Raw genomic sequence first — 13,904 nt, 5'->3', positions numbered from 1 at the left:
AAAAGACAGGAAACAAAGGGTAGGAACAAATGGTAAATTTTCTGAATGGAGAAGGGTAACGAGTGGTGTTCCCCAAGGGTCAGTCCGAGGACCAATCCTATTCAACTCATTCATAAATGGATCTAGAAAAAGGGGAAGTAGTGCTGTAGTAAAGTTCGCGGACAATACTAAACTGTTCAAAATAGTCAAGATGAAAACAGACTGTGAAGAACTTCAAAAATGGCAAATGAAATTTAATGTGGATAAGTGTAAAGTAATGCACATTGGAAAAAATAACCCCAAGTATACATTCAATATGATGGCGGCTAATTTAGCTACAACTAATCAGGAAAGAGATCTTGGGGTTATCATGGATAGTTCTCTGAAAATATCCACACAGTGTGCAGCAGCAGTCAAAAAAGCAAACAGGATGTTAGGAATTATTAAAAAAGGGATAGAAAATAAGACAAAGAATATTTTACTGACCCTTCATAAAACTATGGTACGCCCACATCTTGTATACTGCATATAGATGTGGTCTCCTCACCCCAAAAAAGATATTTTGCCATTAGAAAAGGTTCAGAAAAGGGCAACTAAAATGATTAGGGGTTTGGAACGGGTCCCATATGAGGAGAGGTTAAGGAGACAGGGTCGTCTCAGTTTAGAAAAGAGGAGACAGAGGGGAGATATGAAAGAAGTATATAAAATCCAGAGCGGTGTGGAGATGGTGAATAAAGAAAAGTTATTTACTTGTTCCCCTCATACAAGAACTAGAGGACACCAAATGAAATTAACAGGTAGCAGGTTTAAGCCAGGGGGGTAGGAATGGTGTTCCTGACCTCTGTTTGTCAGAGGCTGGAGATGGATGGCAGGAGACAAGTCGCTTGATCGCTGTTTTCAGTCCACCCCATCTGGGGCACCCGGCACTGGCCACTGCCGGCAGTCGGGATGCAGGGCTAGATGGACCTATGGTGTGACCCAGGAATGGCCATTCTTATGTTCTTAAGCAAGCAGTCCAACTCAATATACATACATCCCCATGAAACTTGAATATCATGAATAATCTCATTAATTAAAAAATTAAATAACAAAAAAGGAAGTAAAGTTTCTAGAACTGATATTACATATACATTTATTTACCTACCAGCACATACCACAGTTGTAGATTTTTTTTCAATTAAAATGAACAATATGAAATATGTACACATGTGAAAGATTTTTAAAACCTTTCTTCATGGAAATTTGGTAAACCAAAAATTTTGCTTCTGTTCAAATGGTTACAGTCAAAATTTAAGCACCTGAGAAATTTTAACTAGCTCAACCTTAATTATAAGCAACAGCATTACAACACTACAGTGTATACAGCAAACAAGACTACAAATTTCAATATGGGTAAGCTGATTACATCTATAAACATGCTATGAATCAACTGTTGGATGCTTCAAGATAAATGTGTACTCAATAACTTAACAGTGAGAGGATAGTCACAGAATTCCAGAAGTGCAGGGCTGGAAACAACTTCAAGAAGTCATCAAGAGCAGCCCCTGGAGATGAGATCATCCCTGACTGGTGTTTGTCTAACCTGTTCTTAAAACATCCAGTAACAGAGATTTCACAATCTCCCCTAGAAGCTTCTTCCAGTAATTAACTGTCCTTACAGTTAAGAAGTTTTTTCCTAATATCTAACTTGAATCTTCCTTGCAGCATTTTAAGTCCACCTGCCATCAGTGGAGATAGAGAACAATTGATCACTGTTTTCTTTATAATAGTCTTTAAGATCTCCAAACACTGTTATTAGGTCCCCACTCCATCTTCTTTTCTGAAGTCTAAATATGTTCAGGGTTTTTTTTTAATCTTTCCTCGTGCGTCAGATTTTCTAACTTTTAATCATTTTTGTTGTTGTCCTCTGGACTCTCACCAATTTGTCCACTTCTTTTCCAAAATGTGCTGCACCAGAATTGGACCCAGTATTCTTACTAAAGCCTCACCAATGCCAAGTAGAACAGGACAATAATCCTCCTTGTTTTACATTTCAATTTTCATAGTGTATATGTTTTTGTACATACAGTGGTACAATGCTCCTACACATGCACCCATATTTCTTGTATAAAAGCTATACTGGAGTTAATATTGAGTACATGTAGGTATTTTAAAAATATAAAAAGGGATATGGTATTTATCCAAAATAAGTATTACAATCTCAGAAAATTCTAAGTTAAGGTTTACTTAAGAGCAATTCAAACATGCTAAATTATGGAAATGCACAGCTGTGGCACCCAAACAAACTTAATTCTGTCCTGTAGTGACACCATGAGGAGTAGACAGAAACAAAAATTTGAAAATAAAAGGGAGTTTAATGTAATCTGGGAATGCAAACACTACTACACTTATTGCAGTTATTTCCTAAAAAGTTAGGAAGAAGGGTGCTTTTGGAAGAGGGGTTTCCTTTCAAAGGAATCCTGTCCACCTGGCTGCTTTGGCTTCCAGAAATGGCTGTTCTGGAAGCTAGATCACATGGGCATATGCAAATGAGGTGAGATATTTAAATCCGTGCCACACTTCCATTTCTGATCGGCTGCATTTGCATGCCCCTTCTGAAAGGGAGGGGCCATACAGATGCATCCATAAGGTTCAGTTGGACAGACATGTAAAGGAATATGTTACTAGATATAGGGGCAAATAAAGTGGCACAGATACAGCTTGTAATAATACCATGGAAAAGACCACCCATTTGGGGATTAAAAATATGTCCACCCCTTGATCACATCCTAAGGGTGCACTCTCCGACAGGTTGGGAGACCAAATCAACTGAGAAACACCAGTGAGGACATTGTCAAGAGATTAAACTCTCAATAAAGTAGAGAATATAGTGAAAGAGCCCACTTGTCACACAGCACATGGCCCTAGAAAAGTTCTTTTTCACCAAAAGGCAGAAGTTGAAATGAAGAGGTGGATAGGCTCATTGCTCTGGGAATCAGAGTGAACAGAAGAACCAACAGAATGGGTACACTTGATCATTGCAAGAAAAGAATCAGCATCTTTTATTTAGGTATTGTCCCAAAGAACTAGCCAAATCTGTAAAAGAGGAATGCTTTTAATTACCTGCAAGTGCATTTTGGCGGGTACATAGCTGATATCAAATATTTTCCTATGCTGGACCCAACAGGACGGTTCTGGCCATTGTCCTAAGAAAATGCACATATTTGTGCACACTCAAAACTTTGTTCAGGATATATGGATTCTGCATACTGTGTTTAGGTTCTATTTGGCACCCAAAGTGTTTCACTGGAAAATACAACACATTTTGAATGGTACAGATTCTATAAAGGGTTCTGCAGTTTATACAGATGATGTTTTAATCAAACAAGGAGTGATGCATGGTTGTCTTCTTGAGTATGCAGAGAGTTCTTGGAAGCATGATCTGTCTTATTCATTTTAGCTAGGATTCCACATACTCCATAGCCACGGAATTTTGCATTTCTTTCATAATTACACTGAGATCAATAGTTTCTCTGTGAAATTCTCCATTCTGCTGCAGCCAGAGGCCTGATGTTTTGTTTTCTGTCTCTCTGCCTGTACTTTCCACTTGTTTTCCAGATTTCTCACCAAAGGGTATTCATATGTGCATTCTACATCACTGTTCCACTGTGATGGTCAGCAGGGAGTTCAATTTTCAAGCAGGAACCAGGGGAGACCCAGAAACCTTACTTCTCAAATAGCTGTGGAAGAGGCATGCATCAAACCTACATCTTCCTCTTATCACAACTTAAATCAAGGTAAGGGTTTAATTTTGCCAGGAAGACAGAATGTGCCTGAAAGGGATTGTTTCTCATAAAATCAAACAGAAAAGAGACAGAATCTCCAAATCAAGTACAATCCTGAAAATTTACACAACAGAGGCCACGTCTACACTATAGCAACCTTTTGAAAGAAGTCCTTCTGGAAGATGTCTTCTGAAAGAATTTCTTTTGAAAAAGAGCATCCACGCACAAAAATGTGGATCAAAAGAGCGATGCTCTTTCGAAAGAAAGCATCCACACATCACCTGCCCTGTCTAAAGAACTGGCCAGAGATCAAAAAATCTGGCACCATAAGGACTGCTCTTTCGAAAAAAGGGCCTGCAAAGTGTCTACACATATTTTCTCTCAAAAGAATTTTTCAACAGAAGGCGCTCGTCCTGAAACTGGGGTGGAACAGCACTTTCAAAAGGAGTACTGCATTATTTTGATTTAATTTTGAAAGAACACTATGGCTGTGGCCACATTACCCTCCCTTTCAGAAGGGGTAAGTTAATGAGGGATTTCAGAAGATGTTAATGAGGTGCTGACATGAATATGCAGTGCCTCGTTAGCATAATGGTGGCCATGCGCGATTCGAAAGTGTCACTTTCAAAATGCACGTTGCCCTATTTGTTTTTAGGAAAAAGGGGCTTTCAAAATCAGGGGGTCCTTTCAAAAGGCCCCTAGGTACACGGGCACCATGCGTTTTGAAAGAGGCACTATAGAATCACACACGGCTGCCATTATGCTAATAAGGCACTGCATATTCATGTCAGCACCTCATTAGCATCTTCCGAAATCCCTCATTAACATACCCCTTATGAAAGGAGGGGGCTAGTGCGGCCACAGCTTTTTTGTGTGTAGATGCTCCACTGGATATTTCAAAAGAGCCCCTTCTTTAGTAAAATATTTCAAAAGAACTTGCTGGTGTAGACTCAGCCAGAGTGAATTTGGAAAAAACGAACCAGGATGAGACAGGAAAATAGGATGAACACGGAATAAGATTGTTTCTCAATAAATCTTACAGAAAAAGAGATAAAATGGAGAAATTTGCTCTGTTTTGTGTAGCTAAATCAATGCTAAAAGTTTGAAACTAGAAAAAAATAATTATTGAAAATAAAATTGACTACAGTCCTTTTTATTAAACACAGTAAATGGTAAGCGTTTATAGGGAAGAAGAAAAAATACACTTGACGGAATTCCCATTTACAAAATTTATTAAAATGAATTTAACCAACACATTTTAACAATCCCTTTTTGGAAATTCCAAAATAAAAATTAACTTCAGAAATACACTGTATTTTTGAAAAAATACGTAAGTCTTCCTTTCATTTAAAAACAAAATAATTTAGTTGAGGACTTGAGCAACGCCAGGCAAATCTGTTGTTATATACATGTGTTAATATATATATATATATATATATATATATATATATATATATATATTATATATATATATATATATATATATATTAAACCACAGAACCCTGTCATCATGTCTTTTTCTATCTAGTCAATACATTTGTATATGTACAAAAGGCTGTCTTGTTTGAGGGAATGATGTATAACAGATTATTACAAATATGTATATTTATGTACAAAGTCATATGACTCATACAATGGAGACAAGATTCAGTCAGCCTGATTATGTAGGCTTGATATCAGTAAAAACTTAATGTGTACTATTTTCATCTATAATACAAATGACTACCAAGGCAAATCATGCTAATTTGTGTCCAGATATTTACTCAACAGCAGCAAAATGCACGCAGTAATTTTATGACAAATTAAATAATGAAACAAACCTCATTAATTTGCTTCATTAATTCTTGTCCAAGAAAACAGAAGGATATATATGACATAATTTCTCTGCAACTAGGATTAAGAAACTATAAAACTTTACACAGGAAACAGTTGCCATGCCCTTTTCTAACCAGTACATTTCTTACAAATTCACAAAAAGCTGACTTGTTTGATGCAGTAGTATATAACAGATTATTACAAATTATTCACTTACCCTCCTCCTGTATCAAATGTTTTTAAACCTTTTTCCTGTTACTTAAAAACCGAAGTAAAACAATCTATTAGATTACCTAGTTCACCCTATTAAAGTGCATGTTGCTAGAGATGGATTCTCCACAATAAGAACCAAGAACTACTTACACTCTAAAAACCAACATAATAGTCTACCTACCTAAGAAAGTGAAAACAAATCAAAACAAAAAAAAATAACCTTTTGTGGCTTTGTTGTGAGTAACAACTGAAGTTTTCAAATATTGCACATGTTCCATTACTGAATATCCATATCACAATCCAACATTAGGGTTCTGATGTTACCAAAGCCTTTAAACTGAACCACAGCCTAGAATTCTAATATTAGCTATATAATGTTCTTCACCAAGGGCGAAATCTGAGCCTCCTTGAAGTCAATTGCAAAACTCTCACTGGGGCAAGATATTTCACAACTTTTTTGTTTACATCTATTACACCTGTTATGCTATATTATTCCACAATATTATTGCCATTTGGTTCAGTATAAATATACAACATATTTGTAAGAATTTAGAACCTAAAAATACATGATAGACTTCCAACTCTAACATGTGTTGGCAACAGTGCAAATTAAAAGCAGATGAAACGTAAGAACAGTATTGGTTCTGTTATATATCAGTCATATGCACAGCATGTCAACTTCATTTATGGCAAAAGTGAGTGAAATACCTGATTCATGGTTTGTGATGCTAAAGACTGCACATATCCCAATAATGTAGGTTGCAAAAAAATCTTACAATAACTATTTCTCCATCTTAAATTTCATGAGAAAACACAAGTTATAATAGATTAGAGAAGTATTGTAACAGGTAAATGCATCAATAACAGAGACACAGTCCAACACTAAATATACCTCACCTGCCATTATTCTGTCACCTGATCATTAATTTTGCCATTTTACATCTAGCAACTGTAAAATAGAGATCTGGAGTTTTGGTTTTGGTTTTGTGTTTTTTTAAATGTACAAAGATCTCAAAAAGCAAGCCAGCAATTTTGAAATACCTCAAATTAAAAATGTACTGTAAAGTAGGCTAACATGGAAAGAATGTGTGGATCCTGCCCTATGCTGGTTGACAGACATATAGGAGCCTATGATGTGTGTCACTTCTTTTTTCCATGACCTGCTTTCAACCAGACAGGTACCTGACCTTTTCATGCAAAAAACTTGATTGTTTTTTCTTTTTGAAAAATTTGGAACGATGACAATCTAGTTCAGGCGAAACAAAATGAGCAGTAAAACTGAACAGCAAACAGAATAACAGAGATTATACCATTACAGAGGTAATGTTCAGAAATCTCTTTTTAGATATCTTTTTGCTTCACCTACTGAAATCTTCCTTTGAAGAAACTTTGCTAAGATCATGAGGAAACTTTCATGAGCTTAAGGGGCTGTCTCCAAATCATTTTCCATTTCTCAGCAAGGAAGTATCTTCACTGATGGTATACTCTCATTACTAACTTAACATCTAAGATTATATATAGCACAGCACATTTTAGAATTTTAAAAACCTTTCACTTCTGGCAATTGCCTTGTTATGATAGTACACTATTTTGTTATAGTAGGTTTGGCACTATAGTGGCTGTGCTCTTCCAAAATTTTTTTTGCTGTATTCTATTCCCCGCATTCCATTTGTTAGGATTAATAAATTGCCCTAATTTACTCCTTCTGGCCCACACAAGTCCAGATGGAGTAAATTGGGGCAATGTATTTATTTCCACTATAGTCGACACCTAGTGGAAAGCCAGGGAGTGTTAAGATCTAACTGCTGATGAAGTCCAGCTGTGGGAGGAGCTGGGCAGAGTTTATAAAGAGGGAAAGTTGGCAGCAGATGGGGAACCGTAGAGAGTTGAGCCTGCAAACACACACCATGACACAAAGCGGGAGAGAAGTAGCCTGAGAAATGCAGGGTGGAAAGAAGTCCAGAGAAGCAGCAGAAGGTCTGAAAGACATAGACAAGAACTTCTGCACTGGGGATCCCTGGATTAAAACCCAATGTAGATGATGGGTTTGGGTTCCCCTACATGCCACTATGGGAGTGGCACAGTCAGAGACTCATAGGACTGGAAGGGACCTCGAGAGATCATCAGGTTTGGTCCATTACACTGATGGCAGGAACAAGCACCATCTAAACCATCCCTGACAGATGTTTGTCTAACCTGCTCTTAAAAATCTCTAAGGATGGCGATTCCACAACTTCCCTAGGCAATTTATTCCAGTGCTTAGCCACCCTGACAGCAAGATTTTCCTAATGTCCGATGTAAACCTCCTTTACTACAAGTCAAGCCACAGAAGTGGAGATGAAGGCTGCCTCAGACCACAGGAGGGAAGAATGACCAATGTGGCTGGAAGACTAAGCCACAAAGAGAAGGCCCTGAAGCTCTTGACCAGTGAGAGAGGGGTTATGGGCTGAGTGACTAAGGAAACAGGCTGAGCAACTGCAGGACTGAGCACTAACAGTGTCATGCTAATTCCCCAGATGAGTGATGAGTAGGTGCTGCTGAGCAATGAGTAGTGCACACACCTTTTACACTACCAGAAAAATTCTCCCTCCAGAGGAAATGGAATAAATTGTTCTGTAACATGAGCCACAAACAGCAAACCTGTCAAAATACTGCGTCCTGAAATACACAGCCAATAAATGTAGCACAAGCAGCTTACATTACAGAAATCTGATCTACACAGGTAGTTAATTTTTAATTTCATTTGTCAGAAACACAATTTACCAACTCAGCCAACTCCAATAAATACCTGGGTGGGTGTTTCTGCTCAATTTCTTTTTTTCGTTTTTCCCCCATTTTTATTGCTACTGAAAGGTGTGAGACTAGTAGCTCTTAAGACTGTTGCCCTGTGATTTGCCCACAAAACAAGTACAGTATGGATAACTGCTGTGCAAAATTATTGATGCTGTCCTGCTAGCTGGCTTCAATCATAATAGCTGTGTGTACACTACCACTGCTCTTTTGAAAGAGGCAGGCAAATGAGGGAAACTGAAAATGCAGATAAGGTGCAGACTTACACATATGGTACCTCATTTGCATATTCTTTCAAAAGCACTTCTTTTGAAAGAAAAAACGCAGTGTAGACGCTGCTCATTCGAAAGGAAACCGCATCTTCAAAAGCACGCTTTTTTCAAATTTCTTTTTAGGAAGCAGGATGCTTTCGAAAATGGGGCTTACTTTTGAAACAGCAGCATCTACACTGCTTTTTTTCTTTTGAAAGAGTGTCTTGCAAAAGAAGAGTATGCAAATGAGGCACCAGACATGTAACTCTGCACCTCACTTCTATTATCAGTTCCCCTCATTTGGATGCCTCTTTCGAAAGAGCAATGTAGTTTAGACACAGCCAACCAGAACAGACAATTTAAAGGGGTGATATAGCCAAAATGCCCATCTATTCCTAGGTCTTTTCGCACAAGACGATACTTAGTGCTAACTGCTATATAATCTCCTGCCAACTAGCAATGGGACCAAGATCACCTCTAGTTTGTATACTGTAAAATAATGACTAGTCATCAAATGCTAACAATTTGGGAAAACACGTGGGATTCAAATGGGTAACCCAGAAATTAAAGTCTCTTAATCCCATGATCAAACTTCTGATCCATCCAGACTTTGCAAGATTCATGCTTAGTAAGCATCCTGTAGTAACTGTCTGCGTCAACATTATTGCAGAAAACATAATTCCACACAAAAGTTAAATGAAATAATGGTTTGAAAAACTGAAAAAAGCCTAAAGAAACTCACACAGTAAAACGAACACCTTGGCCAAATTTTTGGCTCGACTTACAGCCTCTTTGACACAGGACTATAAAGCCATCTCTGCCAGCCTGCTGAGGATTACATCAACACTGACGAAGCAGAATTGTCACAGCAGCTCTGCTCCCTAACTTCTCCCCTCTCCCACATAGGGGTTGTGGCTAAAGAAAAAGGATCATCAGTGCTGCATTCTGGATACCACAGCTAACAACTCAACTCTTTCGGGCCACTGGCAACCAAGGTAACTTCGACCCACTCTGAAGCTGCTTTAAGTTGTGCAGGAGCTGAACAAAAGGGCCTCAAAAGTCACACACAGTCACCATTTCCCCTTATTGCTCCTATTGTATTGTTCTGTTGCATCAGATGATTTAACCTTGTATTTAACTCACTTCATAATAGTCTACATACTGTAACATGATATGTTTCTTTAAAAAAGTGAGAAGGTTCTGAGGATTTTACTTCCTTTCAGGATGCAAAATGCAAACAACAATCTCATTCTAAGGCATCCACGGAAAGCAAATCTGAGTACTTGAGGTCAGGAAGCTGTATGTCAGATAGTCCTTCTGATTTGAAATCACTGCTGCCCAGACATTTTCCTTTGAGTATTATAATCAGACATACAATAAACCAAACAGATTAAGGCATATATATATATATAAAACTTACATAATCATGAAAGGCTTTAGCTTCACTTGAATGTTCACATGTTTCTCGTCTTTCTGGAGCTGCACAGTAGAGATCCCAAAATACACTACAAGTTAAAAATAAATAGTTACAATAATAGCAAAGAAAAATTATAATATATTGACCTCATAGCTATGGACCATCTTCCATTCAAGGATCTCAAAACTCTCTCATTTTGTGTGTGTGTGTGTGTGTGTGTGTGTGTGTGTAAAAAAATGAATGAAGCCTGAAGACTGTTCTGAGAGGTAAGACTCTTCTGTTTCTCTGGGTCATGTAAAGATATGTCCCATGAAGGCCACTACAGTTCAAAAATATCAGCACTGCTGGAAGTTAGCTTAGTGCACATACTGTCAGAATATGGCAGTAATTTGAACTCTGTATTAACTTAATATCTTTGTATGTGCCTAGATTTACTTATACAAAAGGACACACAGAGGTTGAGACTTGTCCAAAGTCGCATAGTAAACTGCCGGAGAAGGGGAGGGGATGGTGTGGAGAGGGGAAACAGGATAGGAACAGCACCTAGATCTTCTAAGTCACTGTGCTGTGCCTTAGCCAAAAGACAATAAAGTAGCACACACAAGGATAAATGTAAGAAGTAGAACAGAATACCATAATGTGTGTCTTTGTTTATAAATAGTGAAAAGATATGCCCTTGTCAGGCCCTTTTTACATTCTGGAATGGAATAGGGTTTCAAAGTAGTGTTAAATCACAATTTACTTCTGCTTCTGAACTGTTTTAACAGGATTTACCAGCTATATTAAATTAATAAAATAAACAATGTTTACATATAGGGTTTAAGATATTTTATCATTGCAGTCTTGAAGCCACTGGAATCCAAACAGTTGCTATATATTAAAACAGTTTAAAAATCAAATCAAATTGGAGATTTATTTGGCTGCTCTCAAACATATGTATTAACATTCATCCAAGACCTTTTTCACTCATTTCCCTAAAAACTCAGTTCAACATCCATCATGTGAATTACCATCTTTGGCATACAACAATGCTAACTAACTTGATCAGACTGAAGCATAAGAGGCTGATAAAGGGTGTACAATGCCGGCAAAGTTAAATCATGTTATGTTTCAGCTCACTTTATCCATTGTAAATAGTTCACTGAATACCCTTAATCTTAGCTCTCTTTTAGCTTACTGACCCATTTACCACCCTAATACTGTCTCCCAAGAAATGAGCCTTCGCGCATACCCAATTACTTATGTCACGCTAGATCTACAACATGAGAGACCCACTTTAATTCCTTAGGGCTTGTCTATGCTAAGCAGAAGAACGATGTGGTCAGAGTCAATCTTCCAGAGTTTGATTTTGTGCCTCTGGTGAAGACATGGTAAAACTGATTTCTCTGGGGTTGGTAGTCAACCCTGTACTCCATGCTATCACGTGGAGTATGGGAGGTGGACGCGAGAGTATAGAAGCTAGGTCTTCATTAAGGAAGGAAGTCGATTCCGATACATTGATTCTAGCTTCGGGATTGCATATCTGAAATCGACTTATTTCCCTAGTACAGACTTACCCTTAGATTTATTTTTGATCACCAAGCCAGAGTTCACAATTTCACAAAACTTCAAAAGATGTACTGTCACTTTCACTTTTGGCAATCACTACGAAAGGTGATAGTGGTTAGGAAAACACAAAGAGTAAAGTCTTATTAAATTTCAAAAACAGAACCCTAAAAAGAACTTTGGTAGCTATTATGTCACTTTGCACAGTTGTATACTTATTACATACTTGTTGGGTGCAGGTGGAACTACTATGTCACCTGTAACTTCATCCTTTGTACTCAGTAATCTCCATGATCGGATAATGAAATCAGTAATCTCCATGGTTGGATAATGAAATTTTATTCATTGAGCATATGTAGACACAGAAGATTTGTCTAGAATTGCCATATAGATGCAACTAACCCTGGCTAAACAGCAGTTCCTATGAATTATGTTTTTGTGTACTGTTCTAATATTAAATTTTTGGATAATATATTTACACACAGACCAATGTTCCCTCTAATCTTGTCCATTCATGTGCAGATTTTTCCATCCACGTGCAGAAAAACGTATGTGCACCAAGGTATGTGTGAATGTGCACCACCAATATTAAACCAAAACCTAGCAGTCGGAGCTCTGGGGGGGTATTTGATTACCGGGAACACGGACCCAAATACATATCATATGCACACACAGACACATTATAAGTAAGTGTGATCATACATGAAAAAATATAAGGCACTCGTGTAGCATACTTATCAGAGATAACCTCAAGAAGAGATTGGACTTGCAGAGTTTTTATTGCTGTCCATTTGCATAATTATTTAACTTACCCTGTTGATATTTAATGTGTAAACCAACACCATAGAATTCTTCCAAATGATCATGAGTGCCTGATTGATTGCACCATGTAGATATCAGCTGTGGATGTTAAAGGCCCCAATTCAGCAAACCACTAAAAGCGGTGGAAAACTTTAAGTGTGGGCTTAACAAGCCAGGCCCTCATAGTATATAGGTACCCCATAAATGGCCAGTATCAATCACACCCCAGTCAGAGTCCCTTTACTCTCTTGGGTTGACAGCCTTGTCATAAAAACATAAGAATGGCCATACTGGATCAGACCAGAGGCCCATCTAGCCCAGTATCCTGTCTGCTGACAGTGGCCAATACCAGGTGTCCCAGAGGGAGTGAACTGAACAGGTAATGATCTCTGTCCTTCCATCCATCTCTAGCCTCTGACAAAGAGAGTCTAGGGACACCATTTCTTACCCATCCTGGCTAATAGCCATTAATGGACCTAACCTCCATGAATTTATCTAGCTTTTTTAAACCCTTGTATAGTCCTAGCCTTCACAGCCTCCTCTGGCAAGGAATTCCACAGGTTGACTGTGCACTGTGTGAAGAAGAATTTCCTTTCATTTGTTTTTAACCTGATGCCCATTAACTTCATTTGCTGTCCCCTAGTTCTTAAATTATGGAAACAAGTAAATAGTTTTTTCCTTGTTCACTTTCTCCACTCCACTCATAATTTTATATAACTCTATAATACCCCTCCCCTTAGTCTCCTCTTTTCTAAGATGAAGAGTCCTAGGCTGCTTCTACACATGCCACCAACCATTGGAGGTGGCATGGTAATGAGGCAATTTGAAGCAGGCTAACGAGACGCTCATGTGCATATTCAGTGACTCATTAGCATAACGGCAGGCACACGAATTTCAAAATGCAGACTTCAAATTGCAGATTGACAGTGTAGATGGGGGCAGCTTCAAAATAAGCACCCCACTTTGACATTCCCTTACTCTCACAAAACTAGATCGGAGTAGGGTAATGTCGAAGGGGGCGCTTATTTTGAAGCTGCCCCCATCTACACTGTCAATCTGCAATTTGAAGTCTGCATTTTGAAATTCATGTGCCTGCCGTTATGCTAATGAGTCACTGAATATGCACATTAGCGTCTCGTTAGCCTGCTTCGAATTGCCTCATTACCATGCCACCCCTGAGGGGAGGTGATGTGTAGAAGCAGCCTAAAGCTACGTCTACACGTGAAGCCTACATCGAAGTAGCTTATTTCGATGTAGCGACATCGAAATAGGCTATTTCGACGAATAACGTCTACACGTCCTCCAGGGCTGGCAATGTTGATGTTCAAC

At 38.3% G+C, this 13,904-nt stretch overlaps 1 protein-coding gene across 1 annotated transcript in view; it reads right to left on the bottom strand.

The window, feature by feature from the left end:
• SSBP2 (single stranded DNA binding protein 2) overlaps positions 1-13,904 on the bottom strand; it is a 276,155-nt gene that overhangs the window by 179,928 nt on the left and 82,323 nt on the right. Inside the window, exon 4 of the mRNA XM_074995386.1 lies at positions 10,233-10,317. Within this exon, the coding sequence (XP_074851487.1) occupies positions 10,233-10,317 (85 nt within the window). The remainder of the gene's footprint in view (positions 1-10,232; positions 10,318-13,904) is intronic.

This window comes from Carettochelys insculpta, chromosome 5 (assembly GCF_033958435.1).
Source record: "Carettochelys insculpta isolate YL-2023 chromosome 5, ASM3395843v1, whole genome shotgun sequence".
Taxonomy (NCBI): domain Eukaryota; kingdom Metazoa; phylum Chordata; order Testudines; family Carettochelyidae; genus Carettochelys; species Carettochelys insculpta.
The sequence above is the reverse complement of the archived record's forward strand: the minus strand, read 5'-3'. Positions and strand labels throughout refer to the sequence as shown.